The sequence below is a fragment of the Drosophila miranda genome, chromosome 3 (assembly GCF_003369915.1).
Source record: "Drosophila miranda strain MSH22 chromosome 3, D.miranda_PacBio2.1, whole genome shotgun sequence".
NCBI lineage: Eukaryota > Metazoa > Arthropoda > Insecta > Diptera > Drosophilidae > Drosophila > Drosophila miranda.
This window is the reverse complement of record NC_046676.1, coordinates 1,136,234-1,161,952: the sequence shown is the minus strand read 5'-3', so window position 1 is coordinate 1,161,952 and position 25,719 is coordinate 1,136,234. Positions and strand designations below refer to the sequence as shown.

The 25,719-nt window shown below is 41.8% G+C and overlaps 2 protein-coding genes across 4 annotated transcripts in view; one reads left to right on the top strand and one right to left on the bottom strand.

The window, feature by feature from the left end:
- The window catches only part of LOC117188125 (transcription-associated protein 1), a 156,151-nt gene that overhangs the window by 98,072 nt on the left and 32,360 nt on the right, over positions 1-25,719 (bottom strand). For 2 of the 3 annotated variants that reach the window (XM_033391475.1, XM_033391474.1), the window contains exons 3-6: positions 4,195-4,392; positions 3,271-3,437; positions 1,790-1,880; positions 1,587-1,725 (exon numbers count right to left, since the gene is read on the bottom strand). In XM_033391475.1, coding sequence (XP_033247366.1) covers positions 1,587-1,725; positions 1,790-1,880; positions 3,271-3,437; positions 4,195-4,392 — 595 coding nt within the window. Of the gene's footprint in view, positions 1-1,586; positions 1,726-1,789; positions 1,881-3,270; positions 3,438-4,194; positions 4,393-25,719 lie in introns of those variants that run through there. The other variant, XM_033391476.1, reaches the window with a different exon arrangement.
- Positions 15,228-15,548, top strand: LOC117187726 (thioredoxin-1-like). The gene has a single exon (XM_033390507.1). The coding sequence runs from the start codon at positions 15,228-15,230 to the stop codon at positions 15,546-15,548; it is 321 nt and encodes a 106-aa protein (XP_033246398.1).

Here is a 25,719-nt window from a genome sequence, read left to right as displayed (position 1 = left end):
CTGCAATAAGGCGCTCGATAAAGCCTGCCCCTCTGGCAAGAACAGAGGCCGGAGGAAACCTAAATGGTGGAATCCGAAACTGGGGGAACTCCGGAAAGCCTCCCGGATACTCTTCAATAAAGCTAAGGCTGAAAACGTTGAGCAAAACTGGGCCGAGTACAAGGCCAGTCTGTCAACCTACAACAAAGAACTTAGGAAAGCCAAACGCGCTTCCTGGCGTAAGTTCTGCAGCGAAATCGAGAACAGCTCAGAAGCTTCGCGCTTGAGCAGAGTTCTCTCGAAGACAACACCCACCCTGGACTACTTGAAGAACGCCCACCAGTCGTGGACTACGTCCAGCGATGAATCGCTAAATCTCCTCCTAAATACTCACTTCCCTGGCTGCGATCTATCTATCGTCTCAAATGCCTTCCTGAGCCTGCTAAGCCGGGATAACATTTCCTGGGCGATCAGAAGCTTTAAACCTTACAAGTCCGCGGAGCCAGACGGCATTTACCCTGCCCAACTGATTCACGCGGGACATAAAGCCATTAACTTACTCAAAATAATTTACGAAGGAATCTTCTCCCACGCATGCATCCCTAACACCTGGCTTCAGACCAAAGTCGTATTCATACCCAAGGCAGGTAAGCCCTCGCACACTGCCCCAAAAGATTTCAGACCCATTAGTCTATCGTCTTTTCTTCTGAAGGCGATGGAACGGCTCCTGAGGCTGCATCTCACGGCGTGTATTCCGCCCAGTCTGATCTCGGACTCCCAGCATGCCTATCGGAAGATCCGCCGAAACGGCCCTACACTCGATCACATCGATCATCGAAGGATCCTGGTAGCCTTCCTCGACATAGAAAAGGCGCCTTTAATAATATCCTTCCGACCGCCATCACGGGCGCACTGACGAATCTGGGGATTGACTCCAGGACGGTGAGCCTGATCGATCAGATGCTACAATGCACCAGGTTTGTCAGCAGAGGCACACCGCAGGGCGGAGTCCTCTCACCCCTCCTATGGAACGTGGCAGTGAACGCACTGCTGCGGGATATAGCGGTGGCTGCCGTGTGCAGACGATGTTGCTATAGCCTTCTCAGGAAAATTTCCGCAGACGTTGTGTAAGTGCATGACAAGTACTCTCACGAAAATTTCGAGATGAGCAGACAAATGCTGGTTAGGAGTTAATCCGTCTAAAACGGAACTTGTCCTTTTCACTAGGAAGTACTAAGTTCCGGTACTGAAACCCCAAAAGTATCTTGACCTAATCCTAGACAGAAAGCTCGATTGGAAACTGAGCATAGAGGAAAGAGTAAAGAAGGCCACAGTGGCCCTTTAAACATGCAGGAAAGCAATCGGACTGAAATGGGGAATAACCCCGTATATTCGGTGGCTATACACCGCCATCATATGACCAATCATGCTCTATGGAGTGGTATGCTGGCCAACCCTAGACAAAAGTAATTGTCTTAACAGACTCAGTAGAGTTCAACGCATGGCAGAGCTGGGTGTTGGCCGTTCTTTGCACTGGATAAAACTCCTGAGTGTTTATACATCCAGTAATCGTGGAGTGCAAGGTTACATTTAACTTCAAAACTTACTCTGACGTAGATCTGTTGCAAATATATGGCGGGCGGCAATCAATAGTTCTTTTCTAAGATGTGCTGCTTCTTTGGGACAATTGGCCATCAGGTTGAGCATCCCATTTGTTACAGATAGCGAATTAGCTATAACCACTTCCTAAAAGTTAAAATAATTAATTATAATTATCACGTTAAATTACACATTCGAATCTTTAAATTACCTGAAATATTCGTACAATGTATGCCAAAAATGACAATGTTTTGATTTGTGCACCCATGAAGTCGACAAAAGTTTCCTTTTGAGTCGAATTTCTATAAACAAAAATGTATTCATTTGATTTAAATTTTATGTACATACATATGTAATTAATTCAATGACATGTGTAGTAAAAGTAGATGTGCATTTACGTAGCGCTTTTACGACAAAATGTTTAAAAAAAAAGAGGAAAATTTCAAATTTTTATAAAGTTTTACTTCTATTTGCATTTGAATTAAGTAGCCTTATATTCAGCCAAAAGATATGAGGCATACAAATGTGGTTTGGGAGCTTGGGGTTAAAAGTTTCAAAACTTTGCGAATTGAGTGGGGACTGAGTGTAAATTTTCAAAGTAATTTAATATACAGTTTATTTTTTTATTAAATCCGCGTAGGCATCTACGTTACTAGCGTTACGTTACGATTGGGTTATTTTGTCAAACAAACCAAAAAATAACTTTTATCAAGAATAATACAGCCAAACAAAAAAAAAGAGTCGTGCGCGGCTGACCAGAGTATCCTATCCCTATGTATTTTGAGGCCCTGAGAAGGAACCCAAGGTCAGATTTGCTCCATCACGTCAGGTTTTTTTTCTAACCTCAAAAAACCTACATATATGGTCGAAACATGGTGGAAACTCATTTGAAAAATTTATCGGATTTGCTTGAAGCTCGTCACTCGGGGCTTTCGGGGTCAATAATTACGAGTTTGAAGTCAGTTAAAAAAAATTCAAAATTGTGGATCCAGTAAGTCCGGATTCACTTAAAACGAATAACTCCCCGGCCGTGCTTCATCTACATATATGTACATCTACATCTTCCCCCTTTAAATAGATATTTTGAGGAGAAAAGAACTAGATACATCTCGAAACAAGAAAACTGAAACTGGGGGAAAGTTTTAGCGAGCAAGACCCCCTCGACCGGTGTACATTTAAGACTGCTGCGACAACAGTTCGAAAGAAGAAATGCTGATACGTGTTTCTCTATGACCGCGTCTGGCAAGATGGAACGACAGTTGAAGCTGTCAAGCCACTGCTTCCTCCAACCCTGATATATTTCAACAAAATCGAGAATTGGATCTTCGGACTTTCCTTAACTGGGAGCCTCTTCCCAGATACAATTACCCAGCTCTATATCGCCTAACAACGTAGTGTAACTACTAAAAGTTATATTTTTCTGAGATAAATATACGTTGAGCTGCCATAACTCAAACGTCTTTAGCTTGAATTTTGTATACATGTCGAAGTCTTCATCTGTCGAGAGTTTTCTTTTAATAATGGTGGTTTCACATATGGAAGTTCTACAGAATATTGAAACTGTCCACTCTCTTCAGGAAGTCGAGATGGAAAACGACTTAAGCGACCTATTATAGAAAGCTAATGGACCAGACTCAGCGGCAGGCTCTTAGCTTTTAATTAGAAAACGACAATTGATAGCAATGTACTTACCGTTGTATGACTGTTGGCTGTAAATTAATGGTGGTCAATATTAAAGGTATAAATTCGGAAACCTCTTGATGGACTGCATTCTTATATATTTGGTACATCAATACTACAATAATTGGAAGCTCTTGTAAAACTTTTAGGGATAATATTCCTCGAGGCAGTAGGGTATACTGAAAAAAGAATTATAATAATAATAATAATAAGGAAGTTATACAAATAACGAAATTTTCACATTAGTTTTAGTATCTCTCTATTTTATCTACATCCCCAAAGCATTTAATTTCACCCATTTTCCCCCATTTCACTCATAGAAAATGTAACAGTTTTAAAAATGATTGATTTGTTGGTTTATCTGTGTCAGCATAATTTAAGATTTAAAATGCTTTAATCCCTATATTTCAATTTGAAATAATTTCTAGTCAAATCTCTATTAGAACTGATATTCTAGCTCTAGGTAAAAAACTAGAAAATTAAATACTTTCGGAGTTTTAAATTGTTATGATGATTCGACTTTAATAGTGTTAAATTGAAGATAACAATAAAAGATACATTTTACATCATACCAATTTTAATCCGTGGAAAATTAAGTATGGAATTAATTAAAAAATTTAATTAAAATTAACGTTTTCGACATGACTATAACTAGAACTAACAGACAGAATATTTTTGTACTTAATGGGGTCGGAACAAAAAATGATCACGATCACCAAAGATCGAATACACTCCTATACTCTTTGAGTGCCGGGTATAAAAAAAAACAAACAAAACTCCTTGGCTACATTCTTTTTCGATAGACAGGATACTTTATGTGGTCTCTTGTTAGATAGACTTTTCTGTACTGTAGGGTCGACATCCATAGAAAAAAACTGTGTTATATCATAATAAGATGCAAATGGGCTTTGACTTACGAATGAACGCTATACTTACAGTAGGCTGTTGGGAATTCGAATCAAGCTGTTTTTCGACATGTATAGTTTTAACAGAATAGGCTTCGGGTAACAGACTTTCCAAGTTTAGTTCCGTTAAGTCGCCTAACCAGATATCGTTTGACGTTTCAAAAATAGATGTTACATGGTTGGGTAGATTTGTATAGATATCCTTGACGAATCCTAAAAAAAGTTGTATCTAGATGAAGCGAAAATTATTAAATTACAGACAATGTATATGTATAAGATATAGATTTAACTATTTATACATTTATGTATATGTATATATTTCATTTATTTATATTATATTTATATATATTTATATATTTAACTATTCGGAAAGTTTTCTATCAGAGCATAGAAAACTATGTGCAGCATTTTTATACCCGATACTCAAGAAGTGTATTAGATTTGTGGGGCAAGTGGATGTGTGTAGTGTCCATAATGACGTGTTTCCCATTAAGTATATATATTCTTGATCAGCATCAATAGCCGAGTCGACTGAGCTCAGTCTGTCTGTCCGTCCCTATAAGCGCCTAGTGCTCAAAGACTATAAGAACTAGAGCAACGACATTTTATATCCGGACTTCTGTGATATGTTACTGTTACAAGTATATTTCAAAACTTCGCCTCGCCCACTTCCGCCCCCACAAAGAGCGAAAGTCTGTGGCATCCATAATATTGAAGATTCGAGAAAACTAAAAACGCACAATCATAGAGACCATATTTACCAGATTGCTGAATCTGGATCATTTGTATAGCCAAATCAATTTGCAGTGTCTACGCAGCGTCCGACGACACGCTCAGACTGATTTTCTGTCTCTCTCGCACGTACTTTTTGTGGTGTAGTTTAATAGTAGCGGCGTCTGCCGGAGGGGAGCCATACTGACTAAGTATCGGGTATAAATGTAGAGTTGCGGTCTCCGCAGCAATTCACAACGTTCCCCCTCATTTCTTTCAAAATTAGGCGTTTTCACATTATCACAAATGAATCAAAACGAATTTCAGTTTCAAACGAAATAAAATAGATGACTTATTGATGCATAATTGTTGATTAACATAAATCTTACACCATTACCAGGGTAATTTAGCTTCTGTCTTCTTTATAAATATTTTGTTCTTCTTTTATCACGCTGTATATTTTTGAACCAGGTCAGCTGTTTTTGTTTGTTTTCGCAAGAGTAACCGGAGCCTGCCCAAATAATTTTTATGAAAACGCACTATAAAAAAATAAACGTCGCGCAAATATTTTTCTTTTCGAGTTGTCAAGTTAAACTTTTTTTGAAAAATAGTATTGGTCCAAGTCGGAAACAATGACCCTTCGGAACCGATCCCAAACAAATTTAAATTAACTCTAACAATTTAACGTACGCACATGATGCTTTCTCAAGCAGCTGTATCAAAACAGGCTTCTTTGATTTGATCAAGTTTTCCACATTCCGAGAGAATTTTGTAATGTATGACAACTTTAATGTTAACTATTTATTTGAAATTTTAAGAGAACATTTTTAGACCCTGAGACCTTTGAAAATTACAGTTTTATAAATAAACGCAAAACTTATTGTCGGGTTAAGCAGCTTAAATATTGTAAATTATTGCCAGTGGTGAGGCCCAAAGGAAATGCATTTTGTTGTTGTCATTTCCAATGCCACCACTGTAAAGATCATTTGCTACCGCATATGCATATGCAGCGGAATTCTTTCGTCTCTTTATATCACAATCTCTCGGCTCGGCTTAACAGTGGCCCCGAGCAGCTCTAACGATCTCGGGCTATCCTACTCTCTCGATCGCGTCTAAGCTTGCTGCATAGGGCCCGGCAATTTGGCCCGTCAGCCCTTGCATGGTCAGTCTTGAGCTAATCGTCGCAGCTATTAGATTAACATCCTCGCACCAATCGTTCGCCCAATCATCCCCATATTGTACATACGCGATAAGTTGGTTTACCTATGCAAATAAATTGTGAATTATATAGAACCTCTCGACTTTCATTAACTTCAAAAATTGCAATAGTTATTAAAAACGCTTAATAGCTTAACATTTGGTGACCCCGACGTGATTTTGCAATAAATAATCCATCAGTGCAATCACAAACTAATATAGCATTCAAAGATCTAAACTAATTGCCATCTCAACCAGTGTCATCGACCACATAAGTTATCCATACATATATACACCGGCCTCCCTTGCATATTCTGTAGTGCACGTAGCTGTTGGCTTGCGCTTCTCTTTTCGGTCATCTTCCCGCAAGAAACGTTTCTTACACCGGCCGCCTTTGTATATACGGTTAGTACATAGCTGTTCGCTTGCAGTGCTCGGTTATTGTCGTCTATTGCTCGTGTTACTCTTTGCGATCATCTTCCCGCTAGAGACGTTGGTCTTTCTGCTAACGCTGCCGCTACCATGGAAATTAATGCTGCTAACGAAATTCCAATGACCAGTGAGCAAAACAGCGTGTCTTTTTTGAATCTTGAGTCAACGGAATTATGCGAGAAAATGAAAAGGTTAGCTACCGCTTGGCAGAATGAGTCGTCGGACTGTGACTACTACATGCTTGTGGTTAAGCAAGAGCAAGTCGAGAAAGTGATCGGCAAATTTGAGATGTTTCACGGCGAGCTTGAGGAATTGGATCGAAGCGAAATTCACAGTGGTTTGTGTGACATTTTTGAGTCACTTGCCAGCTCGCTGAAGGCGGCGATTATGAGGGATATGGCTAAGAGTAGCGGCCGCATGCCGTTTCATTCTACCTTGGCTGGAGGAAACACACCGGTTGAGTTTGCCGGCAATTTCCACCTCACCGTAGACAAGTACCATCCCTGCCTCCTATACAATTGCCGACGTTTAGCGGCGGGTATGCGAACTGGACGGACTTCTATTCAATTTTTGCCACCATCATCGACAGCCATTTTGACTTAACAAACATAGAAAAGCTCCAGCATTTGCGTTCCTGTCTGCGGGATTCGGCATTGGAGACTGTTCGGTCGCTGGAAATCTCAGATGGCAATTATGCTGTGGCATTAGATTTGTTGGAAAACAGTCAATAATCGGCGATTGGACTTTCAGGCACACATCAATGAGATCTTGGCGCTCCAGGCTGTGGAACCTGGTTGAGTGGTCATGCTTCGGGAGCTTTCAGACAAGTTCAATTCACATATGCGCGCGCTCCAGGGTTCCAGGGATCGCATGATGCATCGTCGTGCAGGAGCTTCTCCGAAAACTGGATCCAGCGAGCCAAGAGAAGTGGGAGGAACGATTCAACGACCCCGCATTCGCAAACTTAATTCCGTCGTGGGAATCTATGGCCTCGTTCTTGGAGCAGCGATGCAGATCATTGGAGACGATGGACTTTTCTATGGCAAGCTATGCGTTGAGCAGTCAGGTGGGCAGAAGTAGAAAGCAAAATAATTCTAGGTCCACATTGGTTACAACGAACCAAACCGTAGCACGCTGCGCGCTGTGCAACGATGGTGCTCACGAGGTCCAGCACTGTCAGAAGTTTAAAGCGCTGTCCCCTACAAATCGCCATAAAGAAGCCGGAGTTTTAGTTCACTGCCGAGCGTTGCTGGATTCCGGCTCCCAGTTGCAACTAATAACTTCTCGTTACGCGAGACAGCATCAGCTTCGAAAAATGAAATCATCGACTGCAGTCTCGGGAATAGGCTCTAGCTCTAACTCTAGCACCGTCACGGATGGATTTTCGGTCAACGTTAGCCTGCACTCTCGCTCATCGGATTACTCAACTCTCATCACTGCTATTGTAGCTTCTAGCATAACCGATCGACAGCCAAGCTTTGGAATTGACACTCAAAACTGGAACATTCCAACGAACATACCACTAGCAGATCCAGAGTTTCATAAGCCGCTGCGCGTCGATCTGTTAATTGGCGCAAGTCCGTTTTTCGAACTCTTGTGTGTTGGTCAGGTCAAGCTACTGCCAGTATTGCCTTCAATTCAGAAAACGCGCTTGGGATGGGTCGTGTCTTGAGGTTGTTCCCGTTTAAAAGGTTCCTCTTTGATGGTCTCTCGCGCTCTGGCCGTAGCTGCTGAGGATAATAGTTCAGAGGATCGTCTTGAGGTGCTTCTTCGGAGGTTTTGGGAGGGAGAAAATTGCATCGAACCAATAGTAAAGTCTACCAAAGAAGAGCTAGATTGTGAAGCACACTTTGTGCAGCATTTCCGTCGATTATGATGGCGATTATTGTGTTCGGCTGCCAGCAAAATATAATTTAGATCTTCTTGGAGAATCCTACAATCAAGCGCTTCGTAGATTCCTGACCCTTGAGAGAAGGTTAGATCGTCGCCCTTATGTTAAATCTCAGTATGCAGCATTTTCAAAGGAGTACCTTGACTTAGGCCATATGTCTCAGGTTCCTGCCCAGTCAATCATCAACTGCCGATATTTTTTGCCTCACCATTGCGTCATGAAGGAAGATAGTTCTACGACCAAGCCTCGCGTAGTTTTTGATGGATCCGCTTCAACCTCATCTGGATATTCCCTGAACGACGTTTTAATGGCGGGTCCCGTAATTGGACGTTGACATGCAATGACTGCATCCTTCAAGAGGCGATGCAGTTACTGCACCGTCAAGTGACCCGTGTGAAACCAGCGGAAGGCTGTTACGCGCGGATCCCAGGCAAAACGCAGCCCTCCTCCCGCCCAACCGACCGAGGGGCGCTGCCGCATAACGCGCGGCGCGTAGCCAAGCCGAACGCGAGCATGCAGGAAAAATAGCTGTTAGACTAACATTCGAGGAAAATTAGCACTAAACTTACTAAGAAACTAAGCATGCAATCAAAATACAAATACAACTACAATTACTAATTACTAGAAAGGTGTGTAAGGATTAGTAATTTAATAAGAGGAAAAGAATTAGTGGTGGATATAATATGGTAGAGGGAATTATAATCCGAGCATAAGACCCTAAACGGTTCATGCAAGGAATAATTCGATCTACAAAGTGGAGGGAACAACGGTATAAAATGTCTAGTCAGTCTAATAGGAATCGTGAAGTTTATGCGGCTCAACAGATCAGGGCTGTCTATGTCACCCCTGATCAAGTTGTGCATAAATATCACACCAAGCATTTTTCTACGGTTAACTAAGGATGGGAGGTTTACTAATAGTAGTCTACTAGAGTAAGATGGGAGTCTTACACCCGCATCCCAGTTAAGGCCCCGCAGAGCAAAGAGTAAAAAGTTTTTCTGTACTGCTGCTATACGGTCCTGGTGTACTTTGTACTGAGGGCACCATACACAGGAGCCGTATTCTAAGATCGGACGAACAAGCGAGGTATAGAGAGTCTTTGTTATATAGGGGTCGTCAAATTCCTTTGACCACCTCTTTATAAACCCAAGCACGCCCATGGCCTTATTTACCATGGTAGAAATGTGTTCGGAAAACTTTAACTTGGGGTCCAACATAACACCCAGATCATCCACCAGGGTAATTCTCTCAAGAGAACCACCAAATAGGGTATAGGGAGCCAACAAAGGGCTAGAACGATGAAATGTCATAACTTTGCATTTCGAGGCATTAAGGTGTAACAAGTTTGCACAACACCATGACTGAAAGTTATTGAGATCGGATTGCAAGCGAGAATGAAATGAAATGTCCTTGTACTGGACACAGAGTTTAACATCATCCGCATACATAAGTACTCGAGAGTATGTTAATACTGAAGGCAAGTCATTAATAAAGAGTGTGAAGAGTAAGGGGCCTAGATTAGATGGCTGCCCTGTGGTACTCCCGAAGAAACCTTTACTGGTAAAGAGAGGGAGTTTTTGAAGAGGACTCTTTGAGACCTGGAACAAAGATAGCTAGAAATCCATCTCAGGAGGTTGGGCGGAAACCCTAAAAGGTCAAGTTTATGCGCTAAAAGGGAATGGTTTACAGAGTCGGATGCTTTACTAAAGTCAATGTAAGTAACATCCGCCTGTAAGTTATCTTGAAAGCCTTTAATGATGGAAGATGTAAACTCTAAAATGTTCGTGGTGGTTGATCGCCTCCTTATAAATCCATGCTGAGTTGGAGATGTAAGTGACTTGCAGACATGTTGCAGGTGCGAAGTTAAAACCTTCTCTAACATTTTAGGAATAACGAATTACTTAGAAAGACCTTTATTGTTCTTTGCATCAGATTTGCTACCTTTCTTTTGGAGGCATTATTGAGTACACAGCCGGGAATTCCGTCAGAACCCGGTGAAAACAGCGTGTTAACTATTTAAAAATCGAATCGTCAACACATCACAAAAATACTGTTTTCTCTTTCGTAGTGATCAGACGCGTTTTTGTTTTGCGCTCCGCATTTTTTCCTTTTGTTTTGAATAAACAGCCGGTGTTTTCCTAAATAAATTTTAATTAACTTCCTAACCAGCCAACAATCTGGAAACCTATTCTATTCCGCGAGTGCATGCCTTTTGATTTGTGTTAAAACATTATTTAACTTTATATTTTTCGGCGTCGGCTTGTCGTGTTTGTGTTGTTGCAGTGAGTGAGTACGCATAACATTGCATTGCAGTCCGCTCTCGTCTGGTAGCTTTTGTTGTGTTATCACTCTCTCCCTATCACCTAAACTTAAATAACTGTTCTTTCTCTCTCGCTCTCGTAACTTTCTGTTCAGTAGCTCTCTCTCTCTCATTAGCTGCTGCTGCAACTGTTCTCCTCTCCTCCTATTAGCGTTTGTCTGGCACACTGGTTTGATAGCCATTTGTTTGGAAATATTATTTGATTCTAATTTTGTTCAAATATCTTATTATGGAGTTTTCTGATGTATGTGCCAAAAAATCATGCAATAAGCAGATCACCCACGATCAGCCGATTATCCCCTGCTGGCTCTCCGACAGCGTAGTGCACGCAAAATGCGCAGGATTTTCTGGCCTCGTGAGTGATGCCATTTCAAAACGTAATGGTTTGCACTACAGTTGCGAGGCATGCCGTGCGGTGGAGAAAGACATGGTGGCTTTCATGAGGCAGACGCGGAAGGGCTTTAAGGAGCTGACCTTTGGCTTTAAAAAGCAATACGATCGGCTCCTAGCCATGGAGTCTCAATTTGGCAGTCTGCAACTGCTGAATGAGTCTCCGAGGCGTAAAAAGGTCACTCCGCGGGATCTGCAAGTGCCAACCGTCACTCAGCCGTGCGCCGCCGAAAAACTGACTCCGACCACTCCAAGTGTGCAGCAGTTGATCTCGTTTGCCACTCCAAGGGCAACGACAGCTGCTGGCGATGCAGATTCGGTAGCCGTATTCATCGCCTCGGAGAATGTGCAGCCAAGTACGTCTGCAGCGTCCGTGTCCGTGGTGTCCGCAAGTTCGCTAGTTGTCCCGTCCATCCCGATCCCACCAGTAAATAGGCGTTCCGGACCTCCGGATATTGCCACCACAGGTACTAGGCCTGTGGTGACTAAACCACTGGTGGGAGTCCCACCAAAACGACAAGTTTTTGTTTCACGGCTGGCCCCTGACCTCACATCTAATGATGTAATTGCTTTTATTCAAAGCAGAATAAAAGCCGTGGGTTTAAAGGTGGAAAAATTCAACTTCTCTTATGCCAGGGAGATAGCCTCGTTTAAGATAAGCATCTCCCCAACTCAATTTGACACCATTTGCTCCGCCAAATTTTGGCCGGAGCATTTGGTGGTGAAGGAGTTTAAGGCTAAGAAGAAGAATAGGCCCCCCAATATCCCTTACAAATCTTTCCAGTGTGCCACCCTGAACCTCAACTTCCTCTTCCTCAACTTCCCGTCTTGCTTCCACCTTTTCAAAAAACTAACTTCTCTTTTAGTAACTTATCAGAATGTAAGAGGCTTGCGTAGTAAGCTCAGCATTCTTTTCCGGGATAGTGTTGCATTTGCTTCCCACGTTATTGTGTTTACTGAAACCTGGTTAAAGCCGGACATTCTTAGTTCCGACGTTTTGGCAGGTCGGTACACAACTTTTACTAAGGAACGATCGTTTCGACGTGCAGGGGGGGTTCTAATTGCAGTGGACTCTTTCTTCACGTCGGAACACTTCACAGTCCAAGTTCAACAGGAACTGGAATTCCTGTGTGTAAAACTGATTCTTCCCGCTTTCGCTATATTCATTACTTGCTCGTATATCCCACCTTCTTCGGATATTTCAATTTATGAGCAGCACTTGTCCGCTTTAACCGCTGTTTCTTCCTCGCTATCTGATAAAGATCGTATGATAGTTCTTGGTGACTTCAACTTGCCAGGAACTGTTTGGTCTTTGGTAAACGAGTCTAGTATCCAAGTGCCCATGTCACGACATGACTTTGTTGACGGCTTGCTTGACCTATCCCTGTCTCAAGTCAACCATGTGAAAAATTCCTTGGGTCGATTGCTTGATCTGTGCTTTGTATCGGATCCGTCCATAGTGTTGTTAACCCGAGCCCTTCCGCTCACTATACCTGAAGACGCCTACCACCCTACTTTCGAGGTGTCGCTAGATATAGGACCAACTGTATTGGATCGGTCGAGTAGGCTGCCCGAACGTGTCCGCTGCTTTCGTAAAGCCGAGTTTGCGAAGCTTAATAACCTCATTAGGGATTTTGATTGGTCCGCTTTGTACTTGTGCACTGATATCATAAAAGGCACAAACATTTTTTACAATGCTCTTGGCACATTTTTCGATTCTTGTGTCCCGCTTTCTTGTCCGACTAGATCTGGAAAACCCCCTTGGTTTACCAAAGAGTTATCCAGTCTAAAAAACTTAAAATCAAGACTTTATAAAAAATTTCAAGAAGTGGGTTCTCCTACTTCTCACTCTCGCTATGTATTAGCTCGGTCAAACTTTTCAGTTCTTAATGCTCAATGCATTATAAACTACCTATCTCGATGCAGGATACGTTTTTCTCAGGACCCTAAACAGTTTTACTGCTTCGTAAACAGTAAGCGTAGAACGTCCGCACACCCATCCTCGCTATCATTTTGTAATACGTCGGCAAATAATGATCAGGCAATTGCCGATCTTTTTGCCCAGTTTTTCCAAACCACCTATTCTGAGGAAAGCTACTCTGGTCAACCGTACCCATACGGATTACCGAGGTCGAACGGCATTTTCAGTCCCTTGTTAAATGAATATTCCCTACTTCATGATCTTCGACTAGTGAAGCCGGTGTTTTCATCGGGTCCAGACGGGGTTCCAAGTTGTGTACTCAGGTACTGCGCCGAGGCTCTGTGTGGACCCTTGCTGAAACTATTCACCCTGTCCATCGATTCTTTTTGCTTCCCCCCGATCTGGAAGGAATCGTTTATAATTCCTCTCCATAAAAAAGGTAGCAAGTCTGACGCAAAAAATTATAGAGGTATAACAAAGTTACCCGATATTCCCAAAATGTTTGAGAAGGTTTTAACTCCGCATTTCAACATCTCTGCAAGTCACTTATATCTCCAACTCAGCATCGATTTATAAGGCGGCGATCAACCACCACGAACTTGTTAGAGTTTACCTCTTTCATTATTAAAGGCTTTCAAGGTAACTTACAGACGGATGTTATTTACACCGACTTTAGTAAAGCATTCGACTCTGTAAACCATTCCCTTTTAGCGCATAAACTTGACCTTTTAGGGTTTCCGCCCAACCTCCTGAGATGGATTTCTAGCTATCTTTGTTCCAGGTCTCAAAGAGTCCTCTTCAAAAACTCCCTCTCTTTACCAGTAAAGGTTTCTTCGGGAGTACCACAGGGCAGCCATCTAATCTAGGCCCCTTACTCTTCACACTCTTTATTAATGACTTACCTTCAGTATTAACATACTCTCGAGTACTTATGTATGCGGATGATGTTAAACTCTGTGTCCAGTACAAGGACATTTCATTTCATTCTCGCTTGCAATCCGATCTCAATAACTTTCAGTCATGGTGTTGTGCAAACTTGTTACACCTTAATGCCTCGAAATGCAAAGTTATGACATTTCATCGTTCTAGCCCTTTGTTGGCTCCCTACACCCTATTTGGTGGTTCTCTTGAGAGAATTACCCTGGTGGATGATCTGGGTGTTATGTTAGACCCCAAGTTAAAGTTTTCCGAACACATTTCTACCATGGTAAATAAGGCCATGGGCGGGCTTGGGTTTATAAAGAGGTGGTCAAAGGAATTTGACGACCCCTATATAACAAAGACTCTCTATACCTCGCTTGTTCGTCCGATCTTAGAATACGGCTTAGAATATGGTGCCCTCAGTACAAAGTACACCAGGACCGTATAGCATCAGTACAGAAAAACTTTTTACTCTTTGCTCTGCGGGGCCTTAACTGGGATGCGGGTGTAAGACTCCCATTTTACTTTAGTAGACTACTATTAGTAAACCTCCCATCCTTAGTTAACCGTAGAAAAATGCTTGGTGTGATATTTATGCACAACTTGATCAGGGGTGACATAGACAGCCCTGATCTGTTGAGCCGCATAAACTTCACGATTCCTATTAGACTGACCAGAAATTTTATACCGTTGTTCCCTCCACTTTGTAGATCGAATTATTCCTTGCATGAACCGTTTAGGGTCTTATGCTCGGATTATAATTCCCTCTACCATATTATATCCACCACTAATTCTTTTCCTCTTATTAAATTACTAATCCTTACACACCTTTCTAGTAATTAGTAATTGTAGTGGTATTTGTATTTTGATTGCATGCTTAGTTTCTTAGTAAGTTTAGTGCTAATTTTCCTCGAATGTTAGTCTAACAGCTATTTTTCCTGCATGCTCGCGTTCGGCTTGGCTACGCGCCGCGCGTTATGCGGCAGCGCCCCTCGGTCGGTTGGGCGGGAGAAGGGCTGCGTTTTGCCTGGGATCCGCGCGTAACAGCCTTCTGCTCGTTTCACACGGGCCACTTGACGGTGCAGTAACTGCATCGCCTCTTGAAAGATGCAGTCATTGCATGTCAACGTCCAAAGATACACGTATTTTTTAACCGCAAATTAATTCCCAAAAAATTAACGTCGAGCCAACGCATCCCCGTTTGAGCAAAACCTTGAGACTGAAAAGTTCTTTGCACACATAGTTTTTGTTAATTCATCGTGAGCACATAAAAAACTAAAAATGGCTTTCATCCGTAGCATGAACGACTTTCATAAGAAAATGGATGCAGCCGAGGGTAAGGTGGTGGTCTTGGACTTTTACGCCACCTGGTACGGGCCCTGCAAAGACATGGACAAAAGCGTCAAGTCCATGGCCGGCAAGTACTCCACAACGGCGATGGTCATCAAGAGCAATGTGGACAAATTCTTAGATCTGGTGGATCAATACAAGATCAAGAGCATGCCCACATTTATCTTCCTACGGGGCACGACGCGCCTTGCCCGCTTCAGAGGCGCCGATGAGCACAATCTGATTAAAACTATGAAAAAGCTGACCAAGTAAATCCAGCCAATCAAGCCTCAGGCGGGAGAGAGGAGGCCCGACCGCAAATTTAAGCCTACCTTTTTTATACTGAATGTGCGCTATGTGTTTTGCGACCCTCGAAAGAGGGAAATTTTCTTTGTGTATTTCTAGAATATAAGAAAAAGAGAATGTTGCCCTAAACTATATTTCATTGATATTTAACGTGTAAGCTTGGAATGCCGCCGTAAAGAAAGTTAAACTACTCAAAATGCCTTTTATATGATAATTATAATTTGCTTTAACCATTATTAACCATTTAGAAATAAAGATTTCCAACTTTCTCTATACGTGCTCCCGGGGTAACCGTACCAACAACAACTATAGCACTGCAAACGAACGCAGAGAGAGCACACTCTCTCCCCTGCGATATTATGCTCAAGCAGCACATTGCTAAGCGAGTCGTAAAGGGCCCAGTGCCCGTCCCCCGACACTTACAAACCTGGCAACCAACTACACCGACCTGGCAAAAGTCAAAACGCATCGCAGCTGGCAGCGCATTGTGCTGTCGAAGCGCCCTACAAATGGGCTCATTAATGCCATAATTGGTCCGGTGGAGATCAACTGCAAAGGGTGCATGGGTCCTTAGGCTCCTGGCAGGGGCACTGAAGCTAATCCTACTAAGCAGGTCAGGACAATCGACGTTACCCACGAGAATGTCATAAATAAACATCTGAGCCGCAATGGTCCTTCGATCCTCGAGAGATGCACGAGGCTACATCTGCACTCATAAGACGGCAGCGGAATGGAGAAGGGCAGAGGCTGAAGTGCAAATTTGAGAAACTTTCGTTTCAGTTTTCGATGCGTGAAATTTGAACGACCCCAGTGGGATGCCAGACCATGGAAGCGTACTCAAGGCGCGAGCGCACAAGTAATGAGTACAAACTCAGCCTCGTATATGGGTCCCTTAACTGGGATGAATTGCGCTTAACAAAGCCAAACATGGCATAGGCTTTTGGCAATATAAAATTCAGATGCTCAGCAAAAATAAATCTTGAGCCGAACAAGACCCCCAGGTCAAGTATCTCCGTCTGCTTTAAGAGAGGATTGCCATCTATAGAGTAAGAGGCCAGCACATTGAAGACACACTTGCTAAAGGAAACAAAGCAGCATTTGCTAACGTTGAGAGGGAGCGAATTAAGTCGGCACCAACGACCAACTCTATCCAGGTTGCGCTGAAGAATGATACTGTCTCCTAAGGTTTTGATCGATCGGAAGATTTTAAGATCATCAGCATTAAGCAGATGCTCAGAAGCTTGAATGCTGAGAGATATTTAATAAATAAATAAAAATATGTCGTTGATAAAAATTGAGAACAGAAGTGGACCAAGTGCACTTCCCTGTGGAAGGCCGGAAGTAGCCAAGAATGGGTCCAAAGGCTTTCCAACACGACATGCCGCTCAAGATATGACCCAAACCAGCTGATTTTCAGATTTAAAAACTGAATAGGGAGTTAATAAATACATTATTTTGTCGAAACACCGGCTGTTTGTACAAATTAAACGGAAAAGAAGCGGAGCGCAGAACCAAATTAAGTCTGGTCACTACAAAAGAGAACAAACGAACGTAATTATAAAGTTTTTGTTTCAAAATTATAAATGAATTAATATTTTGTGGCACCCCCCTTGGCCCATACGTAGGTTGCTAATTATATTTCGGGAATTGGCAATACTAATGCCAATACGTAAAATCTGGCAAAGCCACAATAAACTTTGTCATTTTTTAGAACATACATATGTACATACAATTGTGTTTTCTTTGTTTACAATCAGTTAAAAAAATTCATTTTGCAAAAAAATTTAAATTTTTCAAGATGGTTTTCGTTGGCTTATTTTTCACAACTTTCGACGTGGATTATCCCAACAAGAATATGTTGATGAACTTAGTTCTTTGTATGGCGAGAAATCCTCATCAAAAAATACAGATTATCGCTGGTTAGCAGAATTGAATCGTGGTCGTAGTTCAGTCGATGACGAGTCCCGTGAAGGTCGTCTAAAATCAGTTGTTGTGCCACAAAACATCGATGGTGTGCGTGAACTGATAGTGCAAGATCGACATGTGACATATCGTGAGATAGAGGCATTCTTGCACATTAATTCCACTTCAATACATTCCATTTTCCATGAACACTTAGTTGTAAAAAGGGTTTGTTCTCGTTGGATAAACTATAACTTATCAATCGCTCAAAACAAGGCTCGCGTCGATTGGAATAAGGAAATCCTTAAAGAGTTCGACCGTGGTGCTTCAAATGGCGATTATAAAATCGTGATGGGTGATGAATCATGAATATATGCGTATGAGCTGGAAACTAAACAGCAATCGACCGTGTCGGTGTTTCAAGATGAGCCAAATCCAACAGAAGTTGTTCGAGCACGAAGCACTTTGAAGCAAATGGTTGCCTGTTTCTTCGGGAGAATGGGTCATGTGGCCATTGTTCTTCTAGAGCAACGTAGGACTGTCAATTCTGAGTGGTACACGATCATTTTTTTGCCGGAGGTCTTCTGAGAAATTCGCAAAACCAACTGCCGAGCACGAATCATTCTCCATCATGACAAAGCGAGCTCTCACACATCTCGACAATCAGGTCAATTTGTAAACAGTCAAAACATTGAATTGATTGATCCGCCCTTCAGTTCTGACTTGGAACCCAATGACTTCTTTTCAATGACTTCAAAAACCATGTTTTGAAGGTGTCTCAAAAGGAATTGAAAAACTGCTATGAGCAATGGTTCTAGCGAATGCAAAAGTGTATTGATCATGAGGGGGAATATATTGAAAAACAATAAAACCATTTTATTTAAAAATTGTTGTTTCTATTTCCTATTTCCGAAATATAAATATTCCCTCGTATTACACATTTGACGCTATGGTGCATCGAATAGTATAAAGAATCACGTCAAAGAATCACTGACAGAGCGTACTTCTTCGCTCTCACCAACTGATTCCATAATGGGCACAATTTCACTGCGAATAATTTCTTCATACTTTTTTTTCATTCAGCATACCCTTAATCAATATTAGCGATTCAGTTTTATATTTAGATATGTATCCCAACATCATAGTATAAGGCGAATGTTAAGGCAATGCAGGAATTTCCGGAATAGCGTTCTCCTCTTCTGCGGCGAACTGCGCGGTAACCATCCGGTCCAATTGGATTAAATTTAGACACATCCAAAAATATACCTCGTGACTACTACGATTAACCCCAATTTAATTTTTCTTTAGACCAATTTAAGCGAGGTTTCTTCATTTGACTATGCAGAAGTGGCTTGTGTCCTTGTTATTACAGACACCTCCTTTGGCCGACGTTGATTTTTTTTGAGCCGAAATATCATTTGCAAAACGTTGCTGCAGCTCTGATGCTATCTCAACATAATTTTTAAACCAATCCTGAGGCTCATTTAATAATAAGACGATTTTTTATACAGCTTGGCTAAGTCTGGTACTACAAGATATTAATGAATTACTCATTTTAAAATAACCTCTGAATTATATTGAATTTTTTATTAGTTAACAAGAAAAAAATCAACTTATTACACAAAATTTAGTTGTGGTTGTAAAAAGGTGTTTTTCTATTTTAATTTTAATTTTCTTCCGTTCAAAATTACCGAAAAGCGTCACAAACGTGTGTAAAAATAATTTTTTTCTAAGTATATGACTATGAAATTAGTATATACTTTTGTCTAAATCTATGTATTTAGATACGATGACGTATCATTAGGCACCTGTTTTCGCCATGACAAAAAACTTTTTAATACGGCAACAGTCGTTTAGTAGTAATGTAAACGTAGAATCAGAGTTGCCGAAAAAGATCGTGTTATTCTTTCATTTTTTTTTTGTATTAATTTTTCATTTTACCTAAGTCCGTTACCGCCGAGTCAGTTTTAAAAACAGATACTAGACTCAGGGGTTTTAGTCTGGATGATGTGGATGATATGGTAGCATAGGCATGTAGAAATATGAAACATGGAAAAAAATTTGTTTTTTACAAACAAGTAGATTTTTGAATTAAAACACAATCGAAGGTGTAAAAATGAGTGCTCGCAAAGAACGGGTTTTTCCTTTGCTGTCTGGTCACTGACAAAACAAAAAAGAATACGCATACACGCTCTCTCACTGAGCAGAAAACTTTTTGTCTCTTCGCTTGTCTTATCTGTTTCGGTTGAGCTGACACACGATCGTGTCTAACAATAACAACTTAAAGAGACACTTTTGCTCCAGTGCTCACAGAAAAAGTGTCAGTAGATGAGCTGAAACAAAAAAGTGTTTTTTTTTCCTGCATATTTTGTGTTATATGTATTGTAAAATAATTTTATATACTTGCAAATATTTTGCGAACTGAAGAGACATGATTAGGATTTGTGATGAAAATGAAGTTTATACCAGTTAGAAATCCAACTACATTTTGCCCCAATAATATCTGAAAAATCGATTTCAAACAATAAACATGCACATTATAGCACCGTTTTTCATTCAAATAGGCAAGTGATCGTTGCATTGGGCAACACACTAACAAGCACACATATATAGGCAAAAAAATCATTTTTATTTCGTTCGCGACAAAATTCTTTGTAAAAAACAGAACTAAAAGAGAAGTGAAAAAATTGGTCTTTGTTAGAGCGAAGAGCGAGTTGAGCAACAATAGATTTAATGGGGTTTTTTCTGTCTCTTTCACAATGTGTCTGTAAATGAGAGAGGTCTGGTCAAAAGCTAAAAATATTATGTTGGTCGGTGATCGTTTTACGGTTTTCAAGGTTGTCGATGTAAATAACACAAAAAAACAGGTTACAAAACTTGCTAAGTTTGCAAAAAAAACATAACATAAACCAAAACCTTACAATCATAGAAAATTACCGTATGTACCAGTCTCAGTCTATACTCCGTCAAGTAAAGACGCGCGAAATCTAACCAGCAGCGAGCACACCGAAATCCAGCACACAAAACCTAACACAAAAACATTCAAGTGCACAAAGCAAACTAACAAAAAAAACAAAAAAACGAGGGGGAACGCTGTGAGTTGCTGCGGACACCGCAACTCTACAGTTATACCCGATACTTAGTCAGTATGGCTCTCCTCCGGCAGACGCCGCTAATATTAAACGACACGACAAAAAGTGCGTGAGAGAGAGACAGAAAATCAGTCTGAGCGTGACGTCGGGCGCTGCGTAGCCAGTGCAAATTGATTTGTTCATTTTGGCTATAAAAATTATCTGATCTGATAATCAGATCAGATTCAGTAATCTGATAGATATGATCATTATCTATGATTCTGCGTTTTTAGTTTTCTCGTATCCTCAATATTGTGGATGCAACAGATTTTCGTCCTTTGTGGGGGCGGAAGGGGGTGGGGCGAAATTTTGAGATATACGTTTTAAAGTGAGATCTAACAGGAGTGCGGATACCAAATTTGGTTACTCTAGCCTTAATAGTCTCTGAGATTTTTGAATATCCCCAGATTTTCATCCTTTGCGGGGAGGAGTGTGGATACCACATTTGGTTGCTCTAGCTTTTATAGTCTCTGAGATCTAGGCGCTAATGTTTTACTCTAAGCAAAGCCGGCTATGCTACGTGTGTGTTAGAGAGAGACAGGGCGAGAAAAAATGAAATTGTTTTCTTGATGCTGGCTATAATAATAATACGATCCAATTCAGATTCCGCAGTCTTAAAGATATGGTCATTCTCTACAATTCTACGTTTTTGGTTTTCTCATATCTTTAAAATTGTGGATGCCACAGACTTTCGTTCTTTGTGGGGGCGGAAGTGGGCGGGGCGAAGTTTTGAAATATTTTTGTAGCAGTGACATATCACAGAAGTCTGGATCCAAAACATCGTTGCTCTAGCTCTTATAGTCTTTGAGCACTAGGCGCTGAAGGGACGGACAGACGAACGGACGGACAGACGGACAGACAGACAGACAGACAGGGCCCAATCGACTCGGCTATTGATGCTGATCAAGAATATATATACTTTATGGGGTCGGAAACGATTCCTTCTGGACGTTACACACATCCACTTTTACCACAAATCTAATATACCCCAATACTCATTTTGAGTATCGGGTATAAGAACACACCTAACGAACAGTTAGACCATTTAGTGCAGCGGGCGTCAGCCCTAGCCTACCTGAAATGTCGCGACCACCAGACCCCAAATTCCACGCACCGTGGGACAAATCATCGTTTCTCGAACCCAAATATATTACAATAATCAGAACAGACAATAAAACCTTCGAAAACGTGTCCCCCTTCATTATTTAAAAAGTCATAGACTTTCAATGTGAAGTAGACTCAGTCAAAAAAAATCAGGGACGGTTCACTGCTCATTAAACAAAAGGAACAACACAGGCATCAAAGCTCCTGAAAATCGAAAAATTCCACGATTTTCCTGTGAAAGCATCCGATCACAAAACCCTTAACTCCTCCAAAGGTGTCATCTACTCCAACGATTTACGCAACATTGAAATAGAAGTCATCAAAAGCGAACTCACAACACAAAAGGTCATTGACGCAACTAAAATTCACAAACACAAAGACGGCTTACTCCAAGAAACCGGTCTGATCATCCTCACATTCGATACACCAACACTCCCCCAACACATCATGATAGGATACGAACGAGTAAACGTTTGCCCCCAAACGCCTCGCCCCCTCAAATGCAATAATTGCCAGAAATTCGGTCACCCAACCAAATACTGCACAACCCCCAAAATCTGCAAAAACTGCTCCGAAGTACACCCCGTCGACGACGAGCTATGCTCCAAGCCCAAATTCTGTAGCAACTGCAAACATAACACCAACATCCAAAACAACCACAGCCCACTAGACCCCAAATGCCCGGAATTCCTCAAGCAAAAAGAGTTTGCAATTATCAAATCCTTCGAGAAAGTAGACTTCTTAACCGCAAAAAAAATATATTTTCAACGCAACACGCACCAATCCACACCATACGCCGAGATAGCTGCAAAAACACAAACAGTAGTACCGACCCTCAACCATCCTTCATCATCACACAACACTCAGACCACACAACACAAAAGGCCAATTACAAACTACGCAGACATCTCAGACTCAAACACACACCCATCCAAATCAATCCAGCAACCCACCCAAGAAGAAATGGCCATGGAAACAGACCTCGAGGCAATAACTAAAACCAAACTCCGAAGCTGGACTAAAGAAAAGGACAAACTCAACAGTCACCAAGCCACTCAAGGCAAAAGATAAATCCGAAAAAACAAAAACTACAAAACCTAGCGTCACTATCAAACAACACCCTTTCTAACCAAATCTACAACGAAGAAGATCTCTAAATAATAACAATAGTATTAACATTCATTTCAAGCCCCTTAGAAGTAAATACAATCACTAGTATGCAACTTAAAATAATGCAATGGAACATACACGTCTACAAAAACAACTACATTGAATTACAAAGTCTCATGAAAGCATATAACCCCCATATTGTTGCCCTACAAGAAACCCACATATCCAACCCCAACTATCTCCCTACCCCAACCAACCATTCAATATACTGCAGCTACAACCAGCTTAATGCTTTTGGTGGCACAGCCATCCTCATACACAACTCCATATCCCACACCCAAATCCCTCTCAACTCCGACTTTGACGCTGTGGGTGTCAACATAAAATCAAAATCCAAAGTCAACATCATATCCTCATACATCTCCCCTAACAAACCCTTCAACTCCCGCAATCTACATAACGTCCTAACCCTAACCACAAACGACCCCACTCTAGTCCTAGGAGACTTTAACAGCTGGCACCCCTACTGGGGCTCACCTTCCTAGACCGTTCCAACTACGTCCTCCTAAACGACAAATCCCCCACCCACTTCTCAACACACTCTCCCTAGCATCAGCAACTATTGCTCCAGAACTCCTCTGGGAAGTAATAGACGACCTCCACGGTAGCGACCACTTCCCCATACTAATCTCCCTTTTCAACAACCCATCCCTCCCAAAATTTACCTCAAAACCGTCCTTCAAACTTAAAAGAGCCGACTGGGACCTCTACCAAAAACACATCCATAAACTCAACTCCACTACCCAAACAAGCGACAACGTCAACAGGGAAAACGCTCTAATAAAAAAAATAATAATCCACAGCGCCCACCTTTCCATCCCCCAGAACACCACTTTCTCCCTCCCCCGTACCGTTCCTTGGTGGAACAAAGAACTAGCAATCCTTAAAAGTTCAAAAACCAATAAATGGAATAAACTCAAACGAGACATAAACAACACCACCTACATAGAATATAAAAAAGCAAATGCCAAATTCAAAAGAGCAATCAGGGAAGCTAAACAGAAATCGATTCTTGATTTCACAGCCCAAATACACCCTACCTCAGACACATCCTCAACATGGTCTAACATCAGACGACTATGCGGACTTTACCCTGTTACCCCGACTTCCGATTATCTTTCGTAGTGATCAGACGTGTTTTTGTTTTGCGCTCCGCATTTTTTCCTTTTGTTTTGAATAAACAGCCGGTGTTTTCCTAACTAAATTCTAATTATACTTTCTAACCAGACAACAATCTGGAAACCTATTCATTTACGCGAGGGCATGCCTTTTGATTTGTGTTAAAACATTATTTAACTTTTTAGTTTTCGGCGTCGGCTTGTGTTTGTGTTGTTGCAGTGAGTGAGTATTGCATTGCAGTCCGCTCTCGTCTGGTAGCTTTTGTTGTTTTATCACTCTCTCGCTATCACCTCAACTTCAATAACTGTTCTTTCTCTCTCGCTCTTTAAACTTTCTGAGCAATAGCGCTCTCTGTTTAGTAGCTCTCGCTATAACCGCTCTCCACTCTGCTCTCAACTTTTTACCAATTCCGCTTTGAGCGTTGTCTGGCACATTGGACTGATACCAATTTGTTTTGCAAATAATTGTAAATTGTAATTGTGTCATTGGACTGATACCAGTTTGTTTTGCAAGTAATTGTAAATAAATAATAATAAAATGGAATACGCTGTGGTCTGTGCCAAAAAAACCTGCAAGAAGCAGATCACCCACGATCAGCCGAATGTCCCCTGCTGGCTCTGCGACAGCGTAGTGCACGCAAAATGCGCTGGATTTTCTGGCCTCGTGAGTGATGCTATAGCCAAACGTAATGGCTTGCATTACAGTTGCGAGGCATGCCGTGCGGTGGAGAATGACATGGTGGCTTTCATGAGGCAGACGCGGAGTGGCTTTAAGGAGCTGACCGTTGGTTTTAAAAACCAATACGATCGGCTCCTAGCCATGGAGGCTCAGTTTAGCGGTTTAAAACTGCTGAATGAGTCTCCGAGGCGCAAAAAGGTCACTCCGCGGGATCTGCAATTGCCAGCCGTCACTCAGCCGTGCGCAGCCAAAAAACTGACTCCGACCACTCCAAGTGTGCAGCAGTTGATCTCGGAGAATGTGCAGCCAAGTACGTCTGCAGCGTCCGTGTCCGTGGTGTCCGCAAGTTCGCTAGTTGTCCCGTCTATCCCGATCCCACCAGTAAATAGACGTTCCGGACCTCCGGATATTGCCACCACAGGTACTAGGCCTGTGGTGACTAAACCACTGGTGGGAGTCCCACCAAAACGACAAGTTTTTGTTTCACGGCTGGCCCCTGACCTCACATCTAATGATGTAATTGCTTTTATTCAAAGCAAAATAAAAGCCGTGGGTTTAAAGGTGGAGAAATTTAACTTCTCTTATGCCAGGGAGATAGCCTCGTTTAAGATAAGCATCTCCCCAACTCAATTTGACACCATTTGCTCCGCCAAATTTTGGCCGGAGCATTTGGTTGTGAAGGAATTTAAGGTTAAGAAGAAGAATAGGCCCCCCATATCCCTTCCAAATCTTTCCAGTGTGCCACCCTCAACCTCAACTTCCTCTTCCTCAACTTCCCGTCTTGCTTCCACCTTTCCAAAAAACGAACTTCTCTTTTAGTAACCTATCAGAATGTAAGAGGCTTGCGTAGTAAGCTCAGCATTCTTTTCCGGGATAGTGTTGCATTTGCTTCCCACGTTATTGTGTTTACTGAAACCTGGTTAAAGCCGGACATTCTTAGTTCCGAGGTTTTGGCAGGTCGGTACACAACTTTTAAAAAGGACCGTTCGTCTCGACGTGCAGGGGGGGTTCTAATTGCAGTGGACTCTTACTTC